Here is an 18,263-nt window from a genome sequence, read left to right as displayed (position 1 = left end):
GGAATGCTGAGGCTCAGGAAGGCCACACCCCTCGCCCCACCATCACCTCCTCAGGAACTGAAGAGTGAAAGAGAAAGGCAGGTGGACCTCTCCCCACCCTGGCCAGGGGTCCAGCACAAGGCCTCTGGCTTTCCGGCAATCCCGTGGTCCACTCTGCTGCTGGGCACAGCCAATGGCATGACTCGGCCTGATGCCAGGGCCACAGAGCAGTTTGGGGGCAAAGAACACAGAACCCCCGTGCCCCACCTCAGCCAGCTCTGCTTTTCCTCAGCAAAGCCCTTTCCAGGGCGGCCCCACAGGATTACAGGAGGGGGCTCCACACACGCCGGGCAGGGGGCCTGCCAGCATCGGGAGCACCACACTTCGCCAGGCTGGGCCCACAGGCTCCTCACGGAGAGAAAGAGCTCTGCCTACCTTGGCCCCCAAATGCAGCCCCCTCCCTGGTCTCAGCAGCTGAGCACCTCCAGGCCCCTTGACAGTGACGGCTGCCAGGCAATAAAGAATGAGGTGTTCCAAGGAAAAAGGACATGAGCCACATTTTCCAGCCATCTTTCTCTCGGCAGTGCCCCTGCTGCCTCCGCCAGCCGGAGATGCAGACACCCGGCACACGGGGCCAGGCCCCGGTGTCCCCACGCCCAGACACCGCACCACCCTGGACGGCGGCAGAAGAAATGGGATGTTTTCATTCCATGGTGCTTGGCAGGCTGGGCCCACTGGGTTCTCACTGCTGGCACTGGCCACCACACAATGTTCCAGAAAGGAAAATGTCCATCTCCATCCAAAATGGTTTCTTTACTGGAAACCAAACCGCAGCCAGGGTCTCCACACTCCCAGCCCACCTGGCATGGGGGCAGCTGGGAGGGGTGGAGGGTGGGACCGCATCTGGCAGTACCCACTAGGTCCCCCAGTTGTCACATGCTAGTGGTTCCAAGGCACAGCCTTGGAAGGCAGGACAAGGAGGTCCCAATAAAGTCTACCAGGAGATGTCCTGGCCCTGACCACACGTGGGGGCGGGTGGGGGGACTGCAGGCCTAGCCCGCAGGAAACAAGGAAAGGAAAACCATGTCTGGGGAAGGGGGCGGCCAGACGCACCTTCTCCAGAAGCACCTCATCAGTTAGCTCCCCCAGTGAAAGCACAAGGGTGTGGGTGTGACAGCCGAGGTGGCAGCAGGGACACTGTGCCAGGGGGACACTGAGCAGCTTACAGGTGGGAAAGTTCCAAGGCCACCAAATCAGCAAAACAAGGTACACTCGGGAGTTCATAGCACTCCGTTCACGCATGCTAACTTCACTGTGTTACATATCTCCATCTGAGTCCATCAAAAAGAAAGGCTTACAGAACACAGACCAAAAAAAAGAAAGAGAAAAGAAAAGCCAGAAAAAAGAAAAAGAAAACAAAAGCTTAGCCCTGGCTGGTGTGGCTCCATTGGCTGGAGCACCATCCCATTCGCCGAAAGGTCTCAGGTTTAATTCCCAGTCAGGGCACAGGCCTAGGTTGCAGGTTTGATCCCCAGCTGGGGAGCCTACGAGAGGCAACCAATCAATGCCTCTCTTTCTCAATCTCTCCCACCCACGCCCCAAAAAGCAATGAAAGATGTTCTCAGGTAAAGGTAAAGGTTAACAACAACAACAACAACAAAAACTAAACTAAAAAACAAAGGCTTAAAACTGAAATATAAACACAAGAGGAGTGTGCCAGGCCTGGGTGTGATGAATCCCAATAACTGTGTGGCCCTGAGTTGCAGGCACCTCTGGGGTCAGACCAAGCTTCTGGACACAGGTCCCCAGCCTGGGTGCTGAGGGGCGTACAGGAGCCTGCCTGCTCAGGCTCATCTGTGTTTCTCCCGCCCACTTTGCCATTCGGTCTGAGCAAGAGAGTCCCGGGCACACACACATCAGCTCCAGGGCCCTTCTACTCATGCTTTTGAGAACTGTGCTCTGCAGCAGGACAGGTCCCGGGGGCCCATCTCCTGCTGGCCAGTGCTTGGGGACACAGTTATGGGCTCTGAGAACATGGAAAGGAGGGATAGAGGGGGACACTTTGGCAACAGTTAGAGTCATTGGGACCACCAGCAACTGAGCCCCGTGGAGGTACCACATGCTCTTACTTCTGAGGCCCTGCAACCCCATGAGATTGTATCCACTTATGGCTCCCGGCCATTTTGCAGGTGAGGAAACTGAAGCTCAGAGATGCTGAGCGACTCAGGCAAGGTCACACAGGAAATACAGAAGTTGGGATGTGAACCAGCTCTGACCCAGGGCCTGAATCCCCTACTCCTGGGCTCCCATGTCTCCCTCCTAAAATCAAGCCAGCCAGTGGAAAAGGACTAGAACAGGAACAGCCAAGGGAGGTCCGTGTGGGAAGGGCTGGGCCAAGCAAGGAGTTGGGGTCGGAGCCCAGAGCCCACCTGGTCCCACTCAGGGACACCACCACTGCCTCCTCTCTATGACTGATGAGCCAGGTTGCTGGTGCTGTACCCCAGGCCCTCGCATGTAGTTGTGGGGATATACTCCAAAGCGTGCCGATGACATCATCTCTCTGCCACAATACTCTAGCCATGTGACCCCAGGAAGTGACTCAACCTCCAGGAGACTAATGTCCTGTCTGTAAAATGGGACCAAGAATGGTTCCGCCTTCACAGCACTGTGTGAGGCACCGGGAGATAAAGCTCAGGAAGGGCCTGTACGGAGCATGGCGCTTGGCGACCTCAGTGTGGGAGAATGAGGCAATAGTGGGGTGGGGCCACCGGCCTGGGCATTTTCTTCCGAGACTTGTTTAATTCAGACATAACTCACATACTATAAAGTTCACCCTTCTAAAGTATCTAATCCGGTGCTTTAGTATATTATCAAGGTTCTACAACCATTGCCACTATCTAATTCCAGAACATTTTCATCACCCCAAACAGAAAAACCACACTCCTCGTCCATCGCCCCCATTCCCACCCCCACCCTAGCCGTGAACAACACTAGTCGGCTCTCTGCTTCCACGGACTCGTCTGTTCCAGACACTTCACATCAGTGGAATCATCCCATCTGCGACCTTTTGTGTCTGGCTTCTTTCTCTGAGCATCAGGTTTTTAAGACTCATCCATGATTACAGTGCACCAGTATTCCATCCCTTTTTACAGCTGAGTAATATTCTATTGTATGAGTGGACTGCCTTCTGTTCATCCATTCATCTGCTGATAGATATTTGAGTTGTTTCCACCTCTGGCTACTGTGAACGGTGCTGCTATAAACATTTGTATAAAGGTTTCTGTATGGGTGTATGTTTCATTCCCCTTGGGAAGTTGCCCGGAAGAAAAACTGCTAGGTCCTATGGTAGCTCTATGTTTTTGTTTTTGTTTTTTTAAGATTTTATTTATTTTTAGAGAGAAGGAAAAGGAGAAAGAGAGGGTGAGAAACATCCCAGCGTGTGGTTGACTGTCACACCCCCTCCCCCACATTGGGGACCCAGCCCGTAACCTGGGCATGTGCTCTGACTGGGAATTGAACCCGAGACCCTTTGGTTTGTAGGCCGGCACTCAATCCACCGAGCCACACCAGCCAGGACTGGTAGTTCTATGTTTACTCTCCTGAGCAACTGCATTGACTGTTTCCGAAGGGCTGTGCCATTCTACAGCCCCACCAACAGTGGGAGAAGTTCCAGTTTCTCCACATCCTCTCCGATACTCCTTCTTGTCTGTCTTTTTAGTGTTAATGATCCCACTGTGAATCTCACTGAGGTCTGATTTGCGTTTCCCTGAAAGCTAGCCGTTGGGCATCTACTCATGCACTGATTGGTCATTTGTGTATCTTTTTTGGAGATAATCCTTTGCCTATTTTTAATTTGGGTCATTTGTCTTTTTTGCATTAAGTCAGAAGGGTGTTTTATACAGGGTCCAGCACAAATAATGCCCCCTTTTTTTAATAACAAAAATCTTTTATTACAAAATCATAAGCACCGAATTCTGTAACATAACAATATCACACTCAAGCACACCATATGACATTTTAGGTGACATGTTCAAATTAAAACTATAAATTATTACACCCATTTATTTCCCTACCAACCACACTCAAGCAGGCATTACTTCTGCCGGCCCTTGTATATTCTGGCGTCAAGTCCCTCATCAGACAGGTGATTTGCACATGGTTTCCACCCCATGGCCCCGTTCAGGGGACCACATACAGAGACATATGTGCCTTCCTGTCCACAGTTCCGGCAAATTTGCACTGTCTCATCAGGAAACTAACATTACACATACATTCAGAGTCTGATTTCCCAAGTGCCAGCTGCCGTGTGCAGCGCAGGGAATGTGAGGAGGGACCAGCAGAGTATGCAGGACATGCAGGTCCTCCCAGTACCTGCTGTCTCCACACAGCAGCCAGTGCTCTTCCCAGAAGATGCCAAGAATGCTGCTTCCCTCCTGGGTACCACCCTACCTGCCTCTCACTCCCCACCCCTTCATCTGAGACTGCCAAGCTGTCCCCTCTGTCTGGGACACTCTCGCCCATCCTTGGATGACCCCTGTGCAAACACTGAATCTTAACTTCTATGTCACTTATACTGGGGGTCCTTCCAGGCAGCCTCTCCAAAGTGGTCCCCTCCTCATCGCCTATGTCTTTGGTTCAACACTGGCTCCCTCATAACTGAGCCTCACAAAGGCGGCCCTGGAAGACCCGTAGCACGGGGCTGGCACATAGCAGTCATGCCCTCCGTATGCCCTCCGTATGCCTGGGCCAGCCCTTAAGGCAACAACACACGTGGCACCTGCAGTCCAACATGCTACACACACACTAGGCCCGGAACAAGTCTGGGGCTTTGCTCACTTCCCGCACATGCACGCCCTGTGCAGACACCAGGGGCTGAGCCTCCCCCACAGTCTCCTGATATTTAGTGCCACAGGCGAGGAATTGTGAGGCCCTGAGTGTTCCCAGCCAACAGATACCCTAAGGTCCCCAAGTATTTTAATCAGCAAACCAAGTCCCTGTTGAGTCTCCGTTCCTAGCCTAGTCCCAGACATGAAACACGTACAAGACAGCACACGAAACCTAGTGTGGGTCCGGGCCAAAGTGAGCAGCACACAACACCTGAGGGATGTTCAGCCAAAATCACCCGTACCTGAAACTAATTGGTCAGGAGACCACACCGAGAGCCACAGCGCTGCCACAGCTAGAAGCGTCTGTGGTAGTGAACACTCTCTCTTCATGTTCTCCTTTCCGACATAGTAACTGCCGGCCACAAGCGGCTCCAGAGCACTTAAAACGTGACTCGCCACACAATGCAGCTCTGGACCCAACTATCAATCTATGGGAAACCGAGGGCGGAAGGATACAGCGGCTGAACCATCAAGGTGGCACAGAGACCAGGCACCGCGGAGGCTGGTCTCAACAAACTGCACAAGGAAAAAAGAAATGAAGGCGAAGCCTATACATCAACAGAGTCTGCACTGTGTGGACCTTATCTGGATCCTAATTCTAGTTAGTGAAACAAACTGAGACAGCCAAAAGTTTGAACACACTGGCCCTGTAATGGGGTCAGGGAATCACTCACTGTCGTGGGTACTATCATGGTGGTGCCGCAATGCTTACAGATCAAAGAGTTGGGTGCCAGACTTTGTTTTAAAAAAGTGGGGTGGGGGGGGGCAGGATAAGCCACAGTGCAGTGAGTCCACGAGGTTCAGCAGGCTATTCTTCTATATACCTTCAAATTCTCCATGAACAAAGCTTTAAAAGTGGAGCAGCAGCATTTTGCTGGCATTACCGTTTTCAGGCTGCCACCTCCAGGCAGTATGGGTTAACCCAAGAAAGGCTGGGGCCTGGGAGCCCCAGGAGCTGAGAGTACCACACAGGCCAGACTCCCACGCAGGTCTAGCCCTGACTGTCCTGCCACATCTCAGGCTGGCCAAGGAGTCTCAAATAGAGGGGTGGCTGCAAGACACTGGTAATAGAGGCACCAAGCTCATACCTCCCAGAGGAACCTGCTGGGTCCCCTACACACGCATCCTCTTGCCCGAAGGCTCCTCGGCTACTCCAAGCTCGGCCCTTCTCTCTTGGAGAAGACTCACCTATTTCTCTCTCCTTGAGGAGGGGGTAGAAGGGTTGATAGGTAGAATGGCTGGGGCAGCCCACAGAGTGCAGATGGGGAACCAGCGGGAACCTTACCATCTGCACCCAAGGGCCCAATTCCCCCGGGGTCCTCGCCCTCAGCCTCTGGAAATCTCACAGAAGCAGCTTGGGGATGTAGAGAAGAACACGAAGTCTCCTCTATTACCCATCCACCTACTTCCCAGGGTCCTGTCACACACTCAGAGGGGCCAACAATCCTGCCAACTCAGGCTGGTCCAGGCTGCCAGCTCCCAACACCTCCAAAACCAAAAGCAGAGTCTAAAGGGTCACAGGCAAGGCAACAGCCCTGGGCTCCATCATCGTCTCGGAGAGCCTCCCGGGCTTGTGCCCTAATGCAGTCTGGACCCACCAGCATCACTTATTCCCTGGACAGATCCCAGAGGCCAGCTCAGATGAGTCAGCAGGAGCCAGGCCAGATCCCCAGCAACTCCCAGCCCATCAGGGATGAAGGTAACCTCACCCACAGCATCAAGAACAATGGGTAGCGGGGATAAATGCAACTACATTGAGCACTGGTGGCAGGCAGGTGGCTCATCTCCATAGAGACAGCAAAGGCAGCAAACGCTTTAGTGGTCGTGGAACAAGATGACAGGCCCCCATGGCTCCCGGATGGCCCTGGAGAACCTACCCCCAAGTCCACCTGGCAAAGCCCTAAGAACAGCTAGACCATTCAGGAGAAGCACACACCCCTATTCCCATGCACTCCACAGCATCCAACCACAGCCTCCCCATTAAAGGTGGCCAGGTGCTGGAGTCACCCAGGGAACAATGTTACAAAACTGAATGCCAGGACCCACCCCCATATTTAACAACCTGCAGCCAAGGAGAGATGGAGTCCTGCCTTAGGTGCCCAGAAGTGCCCAAGAAAATCCAAACAGAGCCATAAGGATGTAGATCAGCAGGCCCTGAGCCTGCTCTCAGCCCCAGGGAAAACTGTCTGCAAATCTTGGTCTCCTGCAAACTTTTCATTCCAACTCTGGATCCTGGGCACCTCACAGTCAAACCCAGCTCTGCCACGTACTGGCTGTTACTTGGTACTTATGCTTGGACAAACCGAATCACCTATATCTCAGTATTCTCATCTGTAAAATGGTGATCTTCACTGTACCTTCACCTCAGAGGGTTAGGGTGAGGGTCAAGCATGATAACCACAATCAGAACTTGGCATAGGACCTCACTCACTCACGGCAAGCTATCCATAAAGGCTGACTCATTACTACTTCCAAAATGCAAATCTGACAACAGCTTTTTGGCATTTTAAACCCCAGCCACCCACTGTTCCCAGGACATCAGAGCCCTAGGCAGGACACTTGAGGCCCTTCAGGGCCCCTGCCCACCTCCCACGGTGCCCTCCCTCATACTTTCCCTGCAGCTGCCACACTGGGGATGTACCCTACATCTGCACACAACCAAGTTCGGCCTCCAAGTCTTTGCACACACGGTTCCCTCTTCCCTTTCCTAGACACACCTTCCCACCCATCCTTAAGTCTCAGGTTAATTCTTACACATCCATCAAATCCCTGTCCAGACACCTCTACCGGGAAGCCTTTCCAGCCATCCCACACAGAGCTCTCCACCTCCTCGCTCCCTTTGTGGCTCTCAGGTGCTGGGTATCCGCCAGGCACAATCCTATTAAGTCTCTAATTAGCGTTTAAGTGTTTGCAGACTCCGTTCAGACACCGCCCCACCCCGCCCCCGCATGCTGCCACAGGCCCCCCATCAGCTCGCGTTTGCAGAGCCCCACCGGGTGGGATGTCTATGTTTTCACAGAAACCGAGATTGTTCTGTTTCCCTCTGGCCCGCGCCAGGCGGGCTGACAGCCGGCTGCTATCCCCGGTTTTCCTTATTTAGTCGGGCCGACCTCACTACGCTGGAGCCTCGCCCTGGGAAAGGCCTGGCCAGCACTCCTTTTCCCCTTCTAGAGGCCGGGGACGCGCCCACGCCCTGCGAGGCCCGCCAGGCCCGCGGCGCGCCCGGCCGGGCCTCTCCCAGGAGGGAGCAGCGTGAGGAGGCCTCCAGACGCCCTGCGCCCGGCTAGGCCCGCACTGCCCCACAAGGTCCTCACGCCTGCCTGGCGCCATGGCAACCACCGGGCGAGCTTTGCGGGGCAGCGCGTTACTCACAGCGCGGTGGCGTCTGCTGGGATGTGCAGCGGGGGCCCCAGCGTCCGCAGTCCGAGGCCGGAGCAATTGACGCGGCAGGCGGCGCCGGGGGCGGGGATGCAGAGGCAAGGCGTGCAGGGCCCACAGCCGCTCCCGGGGTTCCCCGCCAGCGCCCCGAGCCACAGGCCCAGGCCCAGGGCGAGCGCCAGGCGGGCTGGCCGCATCGTCAGGGTAGCGAGCTCATGGCCCTGACCCCGAGCCCGCCCGGCGCTGGCGGCCGCGACTCAGGCGGGGCCCGTGGATGGCATGGCGGGACGGGATCCAGGGGCGGCTGTGGCCTGTCTGCCTGAGCGACGCCCGCTCCTCTCTCCCGCCCGGCCGCGCGCTCAGTCCACCGCCGCCCGCTCGCGCGTTCGCGCTGCAGTGCGGCCGGCCACCGGCTCCTCCTCCGCCCCGCACAACGAGGCGGGGCGTCATCAGGTCCCGCCCCCTGTGCTAGGGGGCACGGCGTTTCAGGCTCCGCCCTCCGCGCCACGGTGTCCTTCGAAGAGCCGGGCGCGTTGTGGCTCCTCCCTTTGTTCTTGCTGTGTGGCTGCCTTGCAAGGTGGGGCGCGGTAGGCGGGGCGCTCTGAGGCCACGCCCCTCTTCAGCACAAACTTTTCTCCGCGCTAATCTTTTCCGACGCTCACCTCAGGTCCAGGTCGCTTCCGCGCCTCCTCGGGCTCCTCTGGCGCCCCTCGGGACCGAACCCTGGCCAGTCTCCACAGTCCCAACACTGAAAACACCAGCAATAATAACCACCGCGGAGCGAGACCTCAGACAGCCTGCTACGTGTGCTCAATTCACTCGCAGCGCCTCTGTCCCTCTCGATTTACGCCGTATCCCAAGAACCTAGCGCACAGTAAATATACATCGAGTTCTCTCCTGGAGTTCCGTGAGAGCGCCAGCGAGGTGTCACTGACTGCTAACCCCCGCAGTCATGGAGGTGACACCCAAGGGGGCCTCACCTGGGCTAGTGAAGTGCAGCATCCCGCAGCCGCCCACCAGGTCAGAACACAGGTTTCTGCTAGGCTTTCTGCTCGTCGGGCACCGCGTTCTTTCCGTTGCTTTTAGAAGAGGAAGGTAGAGGGAGAAACATAGAAACATCGATTGGTTGCCTCTTAAATGCGCCCAGATTGTGGATCAAACCCTCAACGTGGGTTTGTGCCCTGACTGGGAATGGAACCCGCAACCCTTAGGTTGCAGGTAGTTGCTCCAACCAACTGAGCCACACTGGCCAGGGTCTGGGTACACAGTACTTTTTGAGATGATGATGCTCCGGAATTAGTGGTGATGGTTGCACAGCTTTGTGAATATACTTTTAAAAATCACCGAATTGTGTTCTTAAAAGGGTGAATTTTATGGTATGGTAGTTTTTTAAATAATGAAGAGATAATAAAATTGTTCCACCACTGGGAACAGAAAGCAGAAAGATTAGTGGTGAGAGCTTCTTGAGAGGTAGGAGGAAGGAAACATACATTCCTTAGTTTCCGCATCCATTCATTTATTGCCTTATTCCATTGAGTCTTCACAATTCTAGGATGTGGGTACTATTATTAGCCCCTTTATTAAATTATGTAACTGAGGCACAGAGAGGTTAAGAAATATGTCATGTCCCACAGCAGGTAAGTGCCAAAACTGGGATTACATTCCAGACCCATGCTTTTAAATCCAGTCAAATGACAAATGGATAAAAGTCAAGGACTCTAGAGTCCTTGTTTGTGAAAGATTGTTTAAGGTGGTTGTGGAATAAATGCAATTGTTTGGAAGGGGTTTCTGAAACAGAAAATATATATGCTTAAAGAAGAAATTAATTATCTGGAAATGAAATTCTCGACTATTTCAACAGACTTTGTGGTAAAACAGAGAAAATAAAATTTGCCAGAGATCATTGTTTGATTTAGGGAGGGAGATATTGGAGAAATGCTTAATTCTTTTTTTTAAGATTTTATTTATTTATTTTTAGAGAGGGAAGGGAGGGAGAAAGAGAGAGAGAGAGCAACATCAATGTGCAGTTGCTGGGGGTTATGGCCTGCAACCCAGGCATGTGCCCTGACTGGGAATCGAACCTGCAATGCTTTGGTTCGCAGCCCGCGCTCAATCCACTGAGCTACACCAGCCAGGGCCTTAATTCTTGATCAAATATAGATTTTAAGGTTTTTTATTAACAGTTAATGATGACTATTAGCATAAAATAAAGGGGGAAACTACTGGGAAGAGGGGAAACAAGAAAACTTGATTGGCCCAGGACTGGATTAAGAAAGGAAACAATGCATTTTAATCAGAACACACAAAATAAGGCCAAGCACATGGATGACCATAAAAAACATAAATGAGTTAAATTTCCCTATTAAATAACAAGGATCTCATATAAGGAAACATACTAAGTCCTAGCTGGTGTGGCTCAGTAGATTGAGTGCCAGCCTACAAATTGAAAGGTCACCAGTTTGGTTCCCGGTAGGGGCACAAGCTGGGTCCCTGGTTGAGGGCATGTGAGAGGCAACCAACTGATGTTTCTCTCACACATCGATGTTTTCCTTTCTCCCTTCCCCTCTCTCTAAAAATAAATAAATAAATATTTTTTTACTAAATAAATAAAAATTTAAAGGTACAATCTGTGTAGAATACATAATAAACCATTATGGTCTCAAAAATAGAAATCAACATGCAAAGCTAAACTATTAGAAATTGACAAAATCAATGTGGGAGACTTTATTGCACCTTCCTTTGAACTGTAATAATCAATTGTTAAAGTTAGTACAGATATGGAGCAGTGATTTTTCAGCCTTTTTCATCTCATGGCACATGCAAACCAGTTACTAAAATTATGCAGAGCATGTCCACGAACACACACACATACTTGCTGATCTGACCCCCAAAAAAGGCATACTCTTGATTCATTCACAGTGGACCGCTATCCTTGTGCCTGAGATTGTCATTTTTGCATGTTTTGAAAATTCTTGCAGTACACCAGTATGCCTGTTGAGGCACATTGCTTGAAAACCACTTAAGCAATTTGTTAACAGCACAATTAACAAGTTCTATTTTATGTAACAATATGTTGGCTGGATCAGGGGAAATGATTAGGCAAGAAAGTGGCCTTAGGCAACACCTCCCCCTAGAGGTGCTCTGGGTCCATTCACCTGCTCCCAGCACCGCCTGTTGAGTTTGGCCCACAGCTGACCCCTCCCTCGCTCAGGAATGTCTACCAGAGTAGAAAGCTGTCTCCAGAGGACCTTGGGAGACAGGCCTGGACAGCCTGGCAACCCAGGTAATTGAAAGGTAAATGTGCAGGTGATGAATATCTTCATTATCTTGTTTACAGTGATTGTTTCATGGGTATATACATATGTCAAAACTTATTGTACGATTTAAATATGTGCATTTACTGGATATCAATCAGACCTCAATAAAACTGTTTCTTAAGCATCTAACCATTTATAGTGACAAAAAAAAAAGCGAATCAGTGGTAGCCAGGAACTAGAGATAGGTGAAGGGAATTACTGCAAAGGGACAGGAGGGAATTTTGAGGGTGAAAAAAAAGTTTCATATAATTAGTATTATGATGTTTAAATGACTATATACTTGTCAAAACTCACCAAATTGTACATTTAAAATTGGCAAATGTTATTTTACATAAATGATGCCTCAATAAAGCTAATTTGTAAAAACCTAACAACATGAAAACTGAAATGCCTTCTTTTAAATAATGGACCAAAAAAATCAAAGTTCGTCAGATTATATAGAAATGAATAATAATAAGCATGCTTTTTATTAAACCTGTGGGAGGCAATAGATATACATGGAAAGAAACTATAATATCACTTTTTATTATGAAGCATGAAAAATCAAACTAGTATATAAACTTTCATGCCAACATTCTAGATACACAACTATAAAATAAACCAAAGCAAAGTAGGAGGGAAGAAATTAGAAAACTAACCATAAACAGGTCGTTTTAAAAGAAAGGGTAGAATTGATTAATAAAGTCAAGAGCTATTTTTAATATATAAGGCTATGAAGATTAAAAAAACTGCTGGCAATTGTGGCTGAAAGAAAAAGGTAAAAAGACAGTACAGAATGTTAAGATTGGGAACAAAGGTTTGTTCACAGAAATAGTTAAAATTACAAGAGAAAATTATGTTCAATTGTCTAACTTTTGAAATCTAGGTAAGATCATTATATGTTAGAACAAAACTATAAAAACTGACTCAAGAAGAAATTTTTAAAAACCCGAATAGAAGACGACTAAAGAGAGAAATTGAGAACATGTCAGAACCATGCCAGGAAAAGATACTGAATTCAGATTTTTTTATGGACAAGTCCTATCAAATGTGGAAAGACCAAGTAATTATGATTTTATTTATACTCTTAAAGAACAGTCACATCTCAATGTATTTTATGTATATTTATGCAAAAATATGCAATGTACTTAGTGGATACCTAAACAAACTGGAAAACGATAGTACATAGAAAACATAGTCCAGCCCTGGTTGGGCAGCTTAGTTGGTTAGTGTCACCCTGGTACGCCAAGGTTGCAGTTTCAATGCCTGGTCAGGGCACATACAATAATCAACCAATGAATGCATAAATAAGTGGAGCAATGAATCTCTATTTCTCTCTTTCCCTTCCCCTCTCTCTTTAAAATCAATTAAAAACAACAACAACATAGCCCAGTGGTTTCTGTCTCAGGCACAGAATCCTTATTGCAAACAAAATTCCAAAAACTCAAATGTCACTTCATATGCTGAATAATGGATCCCAAAGATATCTGGATCCAATTCCCCATAACCTGTGAATGTTACCTTATATGGCAAAAGGGTTCTTACAGCTGCGATTAAATTAATGGCCTTGAGGTAGAGGGTGTTATCCAGGTCTGGGCTAAGTGTAATCACAAGTGTCCTTATAAAAGGGAATTTTTAAAAAAGATTTTGTTTATTTATTTTTAGAGAGGGGGGAGGGAGGGAAAGAGAAAGAGAGAAATATTGATGTGTGAGAGATACAGCAATCAGTTGCCTCTTGCTCTGGGGACCTGGCCGGCAACCCAGGCACATGCCCTGACTGGGAATTGAACTGGTGACCTTTCAATTCTCAGGCTGGCAATCGATCCGCTGAGCCACACCAGCCAGAGAGAAAAGGGAGATTTGAGAGCGGAAGAAGAGAAGACCAGGTAGGTGACTATGGAAATGAAAATTGGAGTGATGTGGCCGAGAGTCAAAGAAAGCTGGAAGCTGTCAGAAGCTGAGAGGCAAGGATTCTCCCCTATAGCCTTCAGAAGGCACCAGCCGTGCTGGCAACTTGACGTCAGCCTCATAAGACTCATTTTACACTTCTGGCCTCCCAAGTGTGGGATAATGAATTTGAGTTGTTTTGTGCCACTGTTTGTGGAAATTTGTTACAGCAGCAATAGGAAACTGGTACTGGTGCCCTTACCAAACCTAATAGTGGTTACCTGTGGAGGATAGGATCTGGGGAGGATGAGAACTATTATTCTTGCCTTTACCTTTTAATTGTTGACATGCCAGCAAACATTATATATTACTTTTATAATTTAGAAAAAGAAAAGACCATGCAAGTGAAGCACTTGGTCCAACCCAGAGGCAGCCATTGCTCAGACTTTAGTGGTTGTCATGGCTTCACAGGGGTCCGTTTTATTTCTTTATACACCTATGCCCCACCACCATAAGACCAGGTATGGACGGACCTGGCTGGTGTGGCTCAGTGGATTGAGTGCCGGCCTGCAAACCAAAAGGTCCCTGGTTCAATTCCCAGTCAGGGAATATGCCTGGGTTGTGGGCCAGGTTCCCAGGTGAGGGTGTGTGAGAGGCAATTGATCAATGTATCTCTCACACATCAATTCTTCTCTTTCTTCCTCCCTTCCTTCTCTCTAAAAATAGATAACTGAAATCTTTAAAGAAAAGAATCAGCCAATGAATCCATAAATAAGTGGAACAATAAATCGATGCTTCTCTCTCTCTCTCTCTCTCTCTCTCTCTCCCTCTCTCTCTCTTTCTCTTTCTCTCTCTCTCTCCTTTCCTTTCTCTCTAAAAATCAATCAGTGGATAAATTTAAAAAAAAATCAAGTATGGCGCTCAGAGGCTGCCTGGAGAGCCTGGGCTGTGAGGCAACTGGAGATGTTCTGTTTTGCCCAAGCCCAGAGGTCCCATGGGGCCTCAGTGCAGGGTCTGGAGCAGAGCGGGCCCCTCTTAATCCCCCGTTCTGCAGTTGGCACATTTTTCATCTTGCAACTTCCAAGAGCACTCATGTGTGAGAACCTGAGGTGCTGTGGGGAGTGACGGCAGAGGGTGGATCTTCCCCCTCTGCCCCAGCCCTCTGTGGAACAGTCCTTTCCTTGTTCAAACAGGGATAAACACCCCCACCTTCTCACCTGCCAGGTAGGGCCTCAGTGTCACCAAGGCAAGAGGTCTGTACCTGGGCATCGAGCACAGTGGGGAGGTGCACCTTTGACACCAGCTGCTTCTGGAGTGATTGGGTTCTTCTCTGTTTGGGGTGGAAGTCACATTTAGCGCTGCTGCAGTTCTTCTCTGACGTCTCCATGGCAACATTCATGCAGATTTCATAGAACATAAGGTGTTTGAGCTGGAAGGAACCTCAGAAATCATTTCCTTCCACCTCCTCATTTCACAGAGGGGGAACAGGCTCAGAGAGGGGATGCTATATGCCCAGGGTCACACAGCAAGTCAGGATCCAGCAGTGCCCTCTACCTCCTGGTGCCATTCCCAGCCAGGGTTCCTTTCCTTGAGATTTCAGGCAGCTGAATTCTGTAGGACTGATTTCTTGGAAGGCACTCTGGGGGCACAAACTTTGGGGGCTTTTTCGTATTCCCCTTGCTAAAGGACCTCTGAAGTCTAGCCTAGCTCTGTCCTGCTCAGTCACAGAGCTCCCCATTCAGTGCTTGGTGGGGGCAGGAGCGGGCAGGAGCAAGCAGCATCCACACTGTCCTCAGGAAGCTCATAGGCTGGTGCAGAAACAGGACAATCCCTACCTTCAGTGGACCACTGGACAGCAAATTTAAGTGTCCATGGAATAAGAAGCAGGAGTGGGAGAATCCAGAAAAGGCTGCCTGGAAGAGTGGGCTCTGAGCAGGTTGAAGAGGACTCTCATTGCTTCCTGAGCTTGCCTGACTTGAGGGCCATGTCCTGTGGGTGAGTGAGATGTGCGAGTGAAGCAGGAGGGCTTGGAAAATGGGAACCCAGAGGGAGACGGCCCCAGACCACAGGTCCTAGATCTGGGACACATGGCACATATCACTCCAGGACAAGGGGGTCGGACAACCAGAAGGAGTACAGCAGCTAAGAGCCCCAGGACATAAGGGAACCAGAAATCAGGGCCAGAGGGTGCTGGGGGTTGGGGTCCAGAAGGGAGGCCTCAAGGAAGCTGGGTTGCTCCATCCCTTTGCTGGAACATGGACACATGTAGACCCTCCCCTGCATAGCAGAGCCAACCCTATGTCAACAGGGTTGAGGGCTGTAGGCCCCTGTCCCCAGTGGGATATGGTCCTCGCCACGCCCCCCCATGCCCTCACTCCCACTGTTTAGCCCCATGGCTCACTACTCCATGCCCTGCCACAGGAACCCGACCTGGCCTGCAGAGGGTCTTCTTTTCTCCAGGTTTGAAGGTCCTAAGATTCTGGACATCCCCAGATCCAGCCAAGGTTGCTCTGCTGACATTTCCCACCAATGGGCTGCTTTCCTTCCCCTGGCTGGCAGCCTGTTCTTGTTACCTACAGCTGTATAACAAACACCCCCCCAATGCCCACGAATCTGCATCTTGGTCAGGGCGCAGTGGGATGGCGTAACCGCTCTGCATGGAATCTGCCGGGATGCCTTCTCTATTCACGTGGCTGGCAAGCGGGTTCCTCTCCAAGGGCCTGTTTGGGCTTTATCATGGTATGGTAGCTGAGTTCCAAAAATGAGTGTTCCAAGAGATAGGAAGGAGGTGCTGCCAGTCTGTAAATTCTGAGTCCACAAGGGGACACAGGGTCACCCCTGCCAGCAAAGCAATCACAGCTCCTATCCAGACCCCAGGGTGGGGAACATAGACCCTCCTTCCTGACTGGGAGGAGTAGCAAAGAATTTGCCATCTCTAATCCATCGAGACACTCCACAGTCTCTGCCCCATGGGCTCTGACTCTTCTTTGCCTCACCTGCAGGCCTACTGATTCTCCCTGCTGGAGGTCCCCTTTGTCCCTATTACCTCCCGTTAGGTTACTGCACCCTCCTCTGACTTATTTCCCTTTCCATGGGCTGCACCATCCATCCCCTTTCTGCTGCTCTGCAGTACTCCTGTGGCAGTGTCCTCTGTGGCTCTACTCAGAAACCATGCATGGCTCCCTACTTCTTGCTGAACAATCTCCAAGCTTATAGGCAAAATGTTTACGTTTGCCTTATACTCTGGTCCCCCTCCTATATTATCAGTTGGGTTACCTGCCATTTCTTCCAAGCAACTGGACCACACTCTGACCTCTTCTGTTCAAAGTGCCCACCTTCTGGCACTCTGAGCCCACACACATTTTCTTCCTCCACCTGTCTTATTGGACTGCTGCTCAAGCCTCAAAGCCCAGTGAAAATTCCCTTCCTCCACCAAGCCTGCTCTTACTCCTTGATCACATTAGTCTTTTAAAAAAATATATATATATATTATATATATATATATATAATATATATATAATATGTTTATTGATCTGAGAGAGAGAAAAAGAGAAACATCGATTGGCCACCTCCCATAGGTGCCCTGACCAGGGATCAAACCCACAACCTTTTGGTGTATGGGACAACACTCCAACCAACTGAGCCCCAGGGGCCGTGGCAATCACATGGTCCCGTCATTGCACTTTGAAGCACATTCTGCCTTACATCCTTGTTAGCACTGATGTGTCCTCCTGAAGTGTGGGACCCATGTTTCTAACTCATATTTCTTTCACCAATTTAATAACTATTTATTGAGGCCCAGAGCCAGCTGCCAGGGATATGGCAGTGACCAAGACAAGAGACTTCCTGTGCCCAGACAGCTTACATTTCAGAGGGTGATGTGGATGGCAAACAGAAGAACTAAGAGACTTAATGATCAAAGATTAGGAGGACTGCTGGAGAGCAAGGGGGGCAAGGCAGGTGCTGGGATGCAGGGGCCCGGAACTTCCTCTTTTCAAGAGAAACCAGAGACTTGGAGTTTCGCATATATTCTCCTAATTTTAAAGGTTGCAAGGCCAAGACTTCCTGCTCTGCTGCCCTCAGCTTCCCTCCCTACTGGTCTCCTACCCTCTCTAGCATGCCTGCCTCCTCTCTTCCTGGTCACCCCACTAGCACTAGCTCCCCCTTCCCCCGACCCAGGCTTTCCTACCGTTAGCCCCTACTCATAGGGCACCCAAACTCCACAGTGGCTCCATGCCCTACGGATGCTCTGAGCAAGGGCTGGCAGCAGGAAGCAGGGAGCCCACTGCGCAGGACCCTAGGCCAGCCATCCTGCAGTTGGGCTCTGAGGGGTGGGATACCTGGAATACCTAAGGTCACAGTAGTGGAAGCCCAACGAAGCCACCCCAGGTCCCACTACCCTCACACCTGGTCATTCATTGGCCTGGAAAAAGTGGGGTTCCAGAGGAACGAGATAAGAAAGGAGGCTAGGGGCTTCCTCAGGTTTGTACCCCAGCTCTGACAAGGCCCTGAAGGATGGGTCTCTAGGGGACCTGTGGGCTCACCCTGCTGTGAGGCAGTTTATGCCTTCTGGAGCCAGAGTTCCCACGTGCAAATCCTGGCTCCGCCACTTCCTAGCCTGGTGGTCTTGGACAGCTCCCTTCCCTTCTCTGGGCCTCAGTTTTCCCATATGAACACTGAGGGTCGTAGCACCACACACCTCACGGGACAGTTTTGAAAATGACATGTGCCAGGCACACGATGGTGCTGAATGAAGGGCAGCTTTCCGCAGCCTTCCCCATGCAAGTCCCCGCCAGTTCCTCTCGAGGAATTGCTTTGCTGGACAGCATCCCTCCAT

The 18,263-nt window shown here is 50.4% G+C and overlaps 1 protein-coding gene across 4 annotated transcripts in view; it reads right to left on the bottom strand.

Moving 5' to 3' along the window:
- Nucleotides 1-8,629, bottom strand: part of PKD1 (polycystin 1, transient receptor potential channel interacting) — a 46,631-nt gene extending 38,002 nt beyond the window's left edge. For 2 of the 4 annotated variants that reach the window (XM_036021036.1, XM_036021037.1), the window contains exon 1: nucleotides 8,238-8,624. In XM_036021036.1, coding sequence (XP_035876929.1) covers nucleotides 8,238-8,440 — 203 coding nt within the window. In that variant the 5' untranslated portion in view covers nucleotides 8,441-8,624. Of the gene's footprint in view, nucleotides 1-8,237 lie in introns of all 4 variants that reach the window. The other 2 variants (XM_036021038.1, XM_036021035.1) reach the window with 2 other exon arrangements.
- Nucleotides 8,630-18,263: the final 9,634 nt, after the last annotated feature.

This window comes from Phyllostomus discolor, chromosome 3 (genome assembly GCF_004126475.2).
Source record: "Phyllostomus discolor isolate MPI-MPIP mPhyDis1 chromosome 3, mPhyDis1.pri.v3, whole genome shotgun sequence".
Taxonomy (NCBI): domain Eukaryota; kingdom Metazoa; phylum Chordata; class Mammalia; order Chiroptera; family Phyllostomidae; genus Phyllostomus; species Phyllostomus discolor.
The sequence above is the reverse complement of the archived record's forward strand: the minus strand, read 5'-3'. Positions and strand labels throughout refer to the sequence as shown.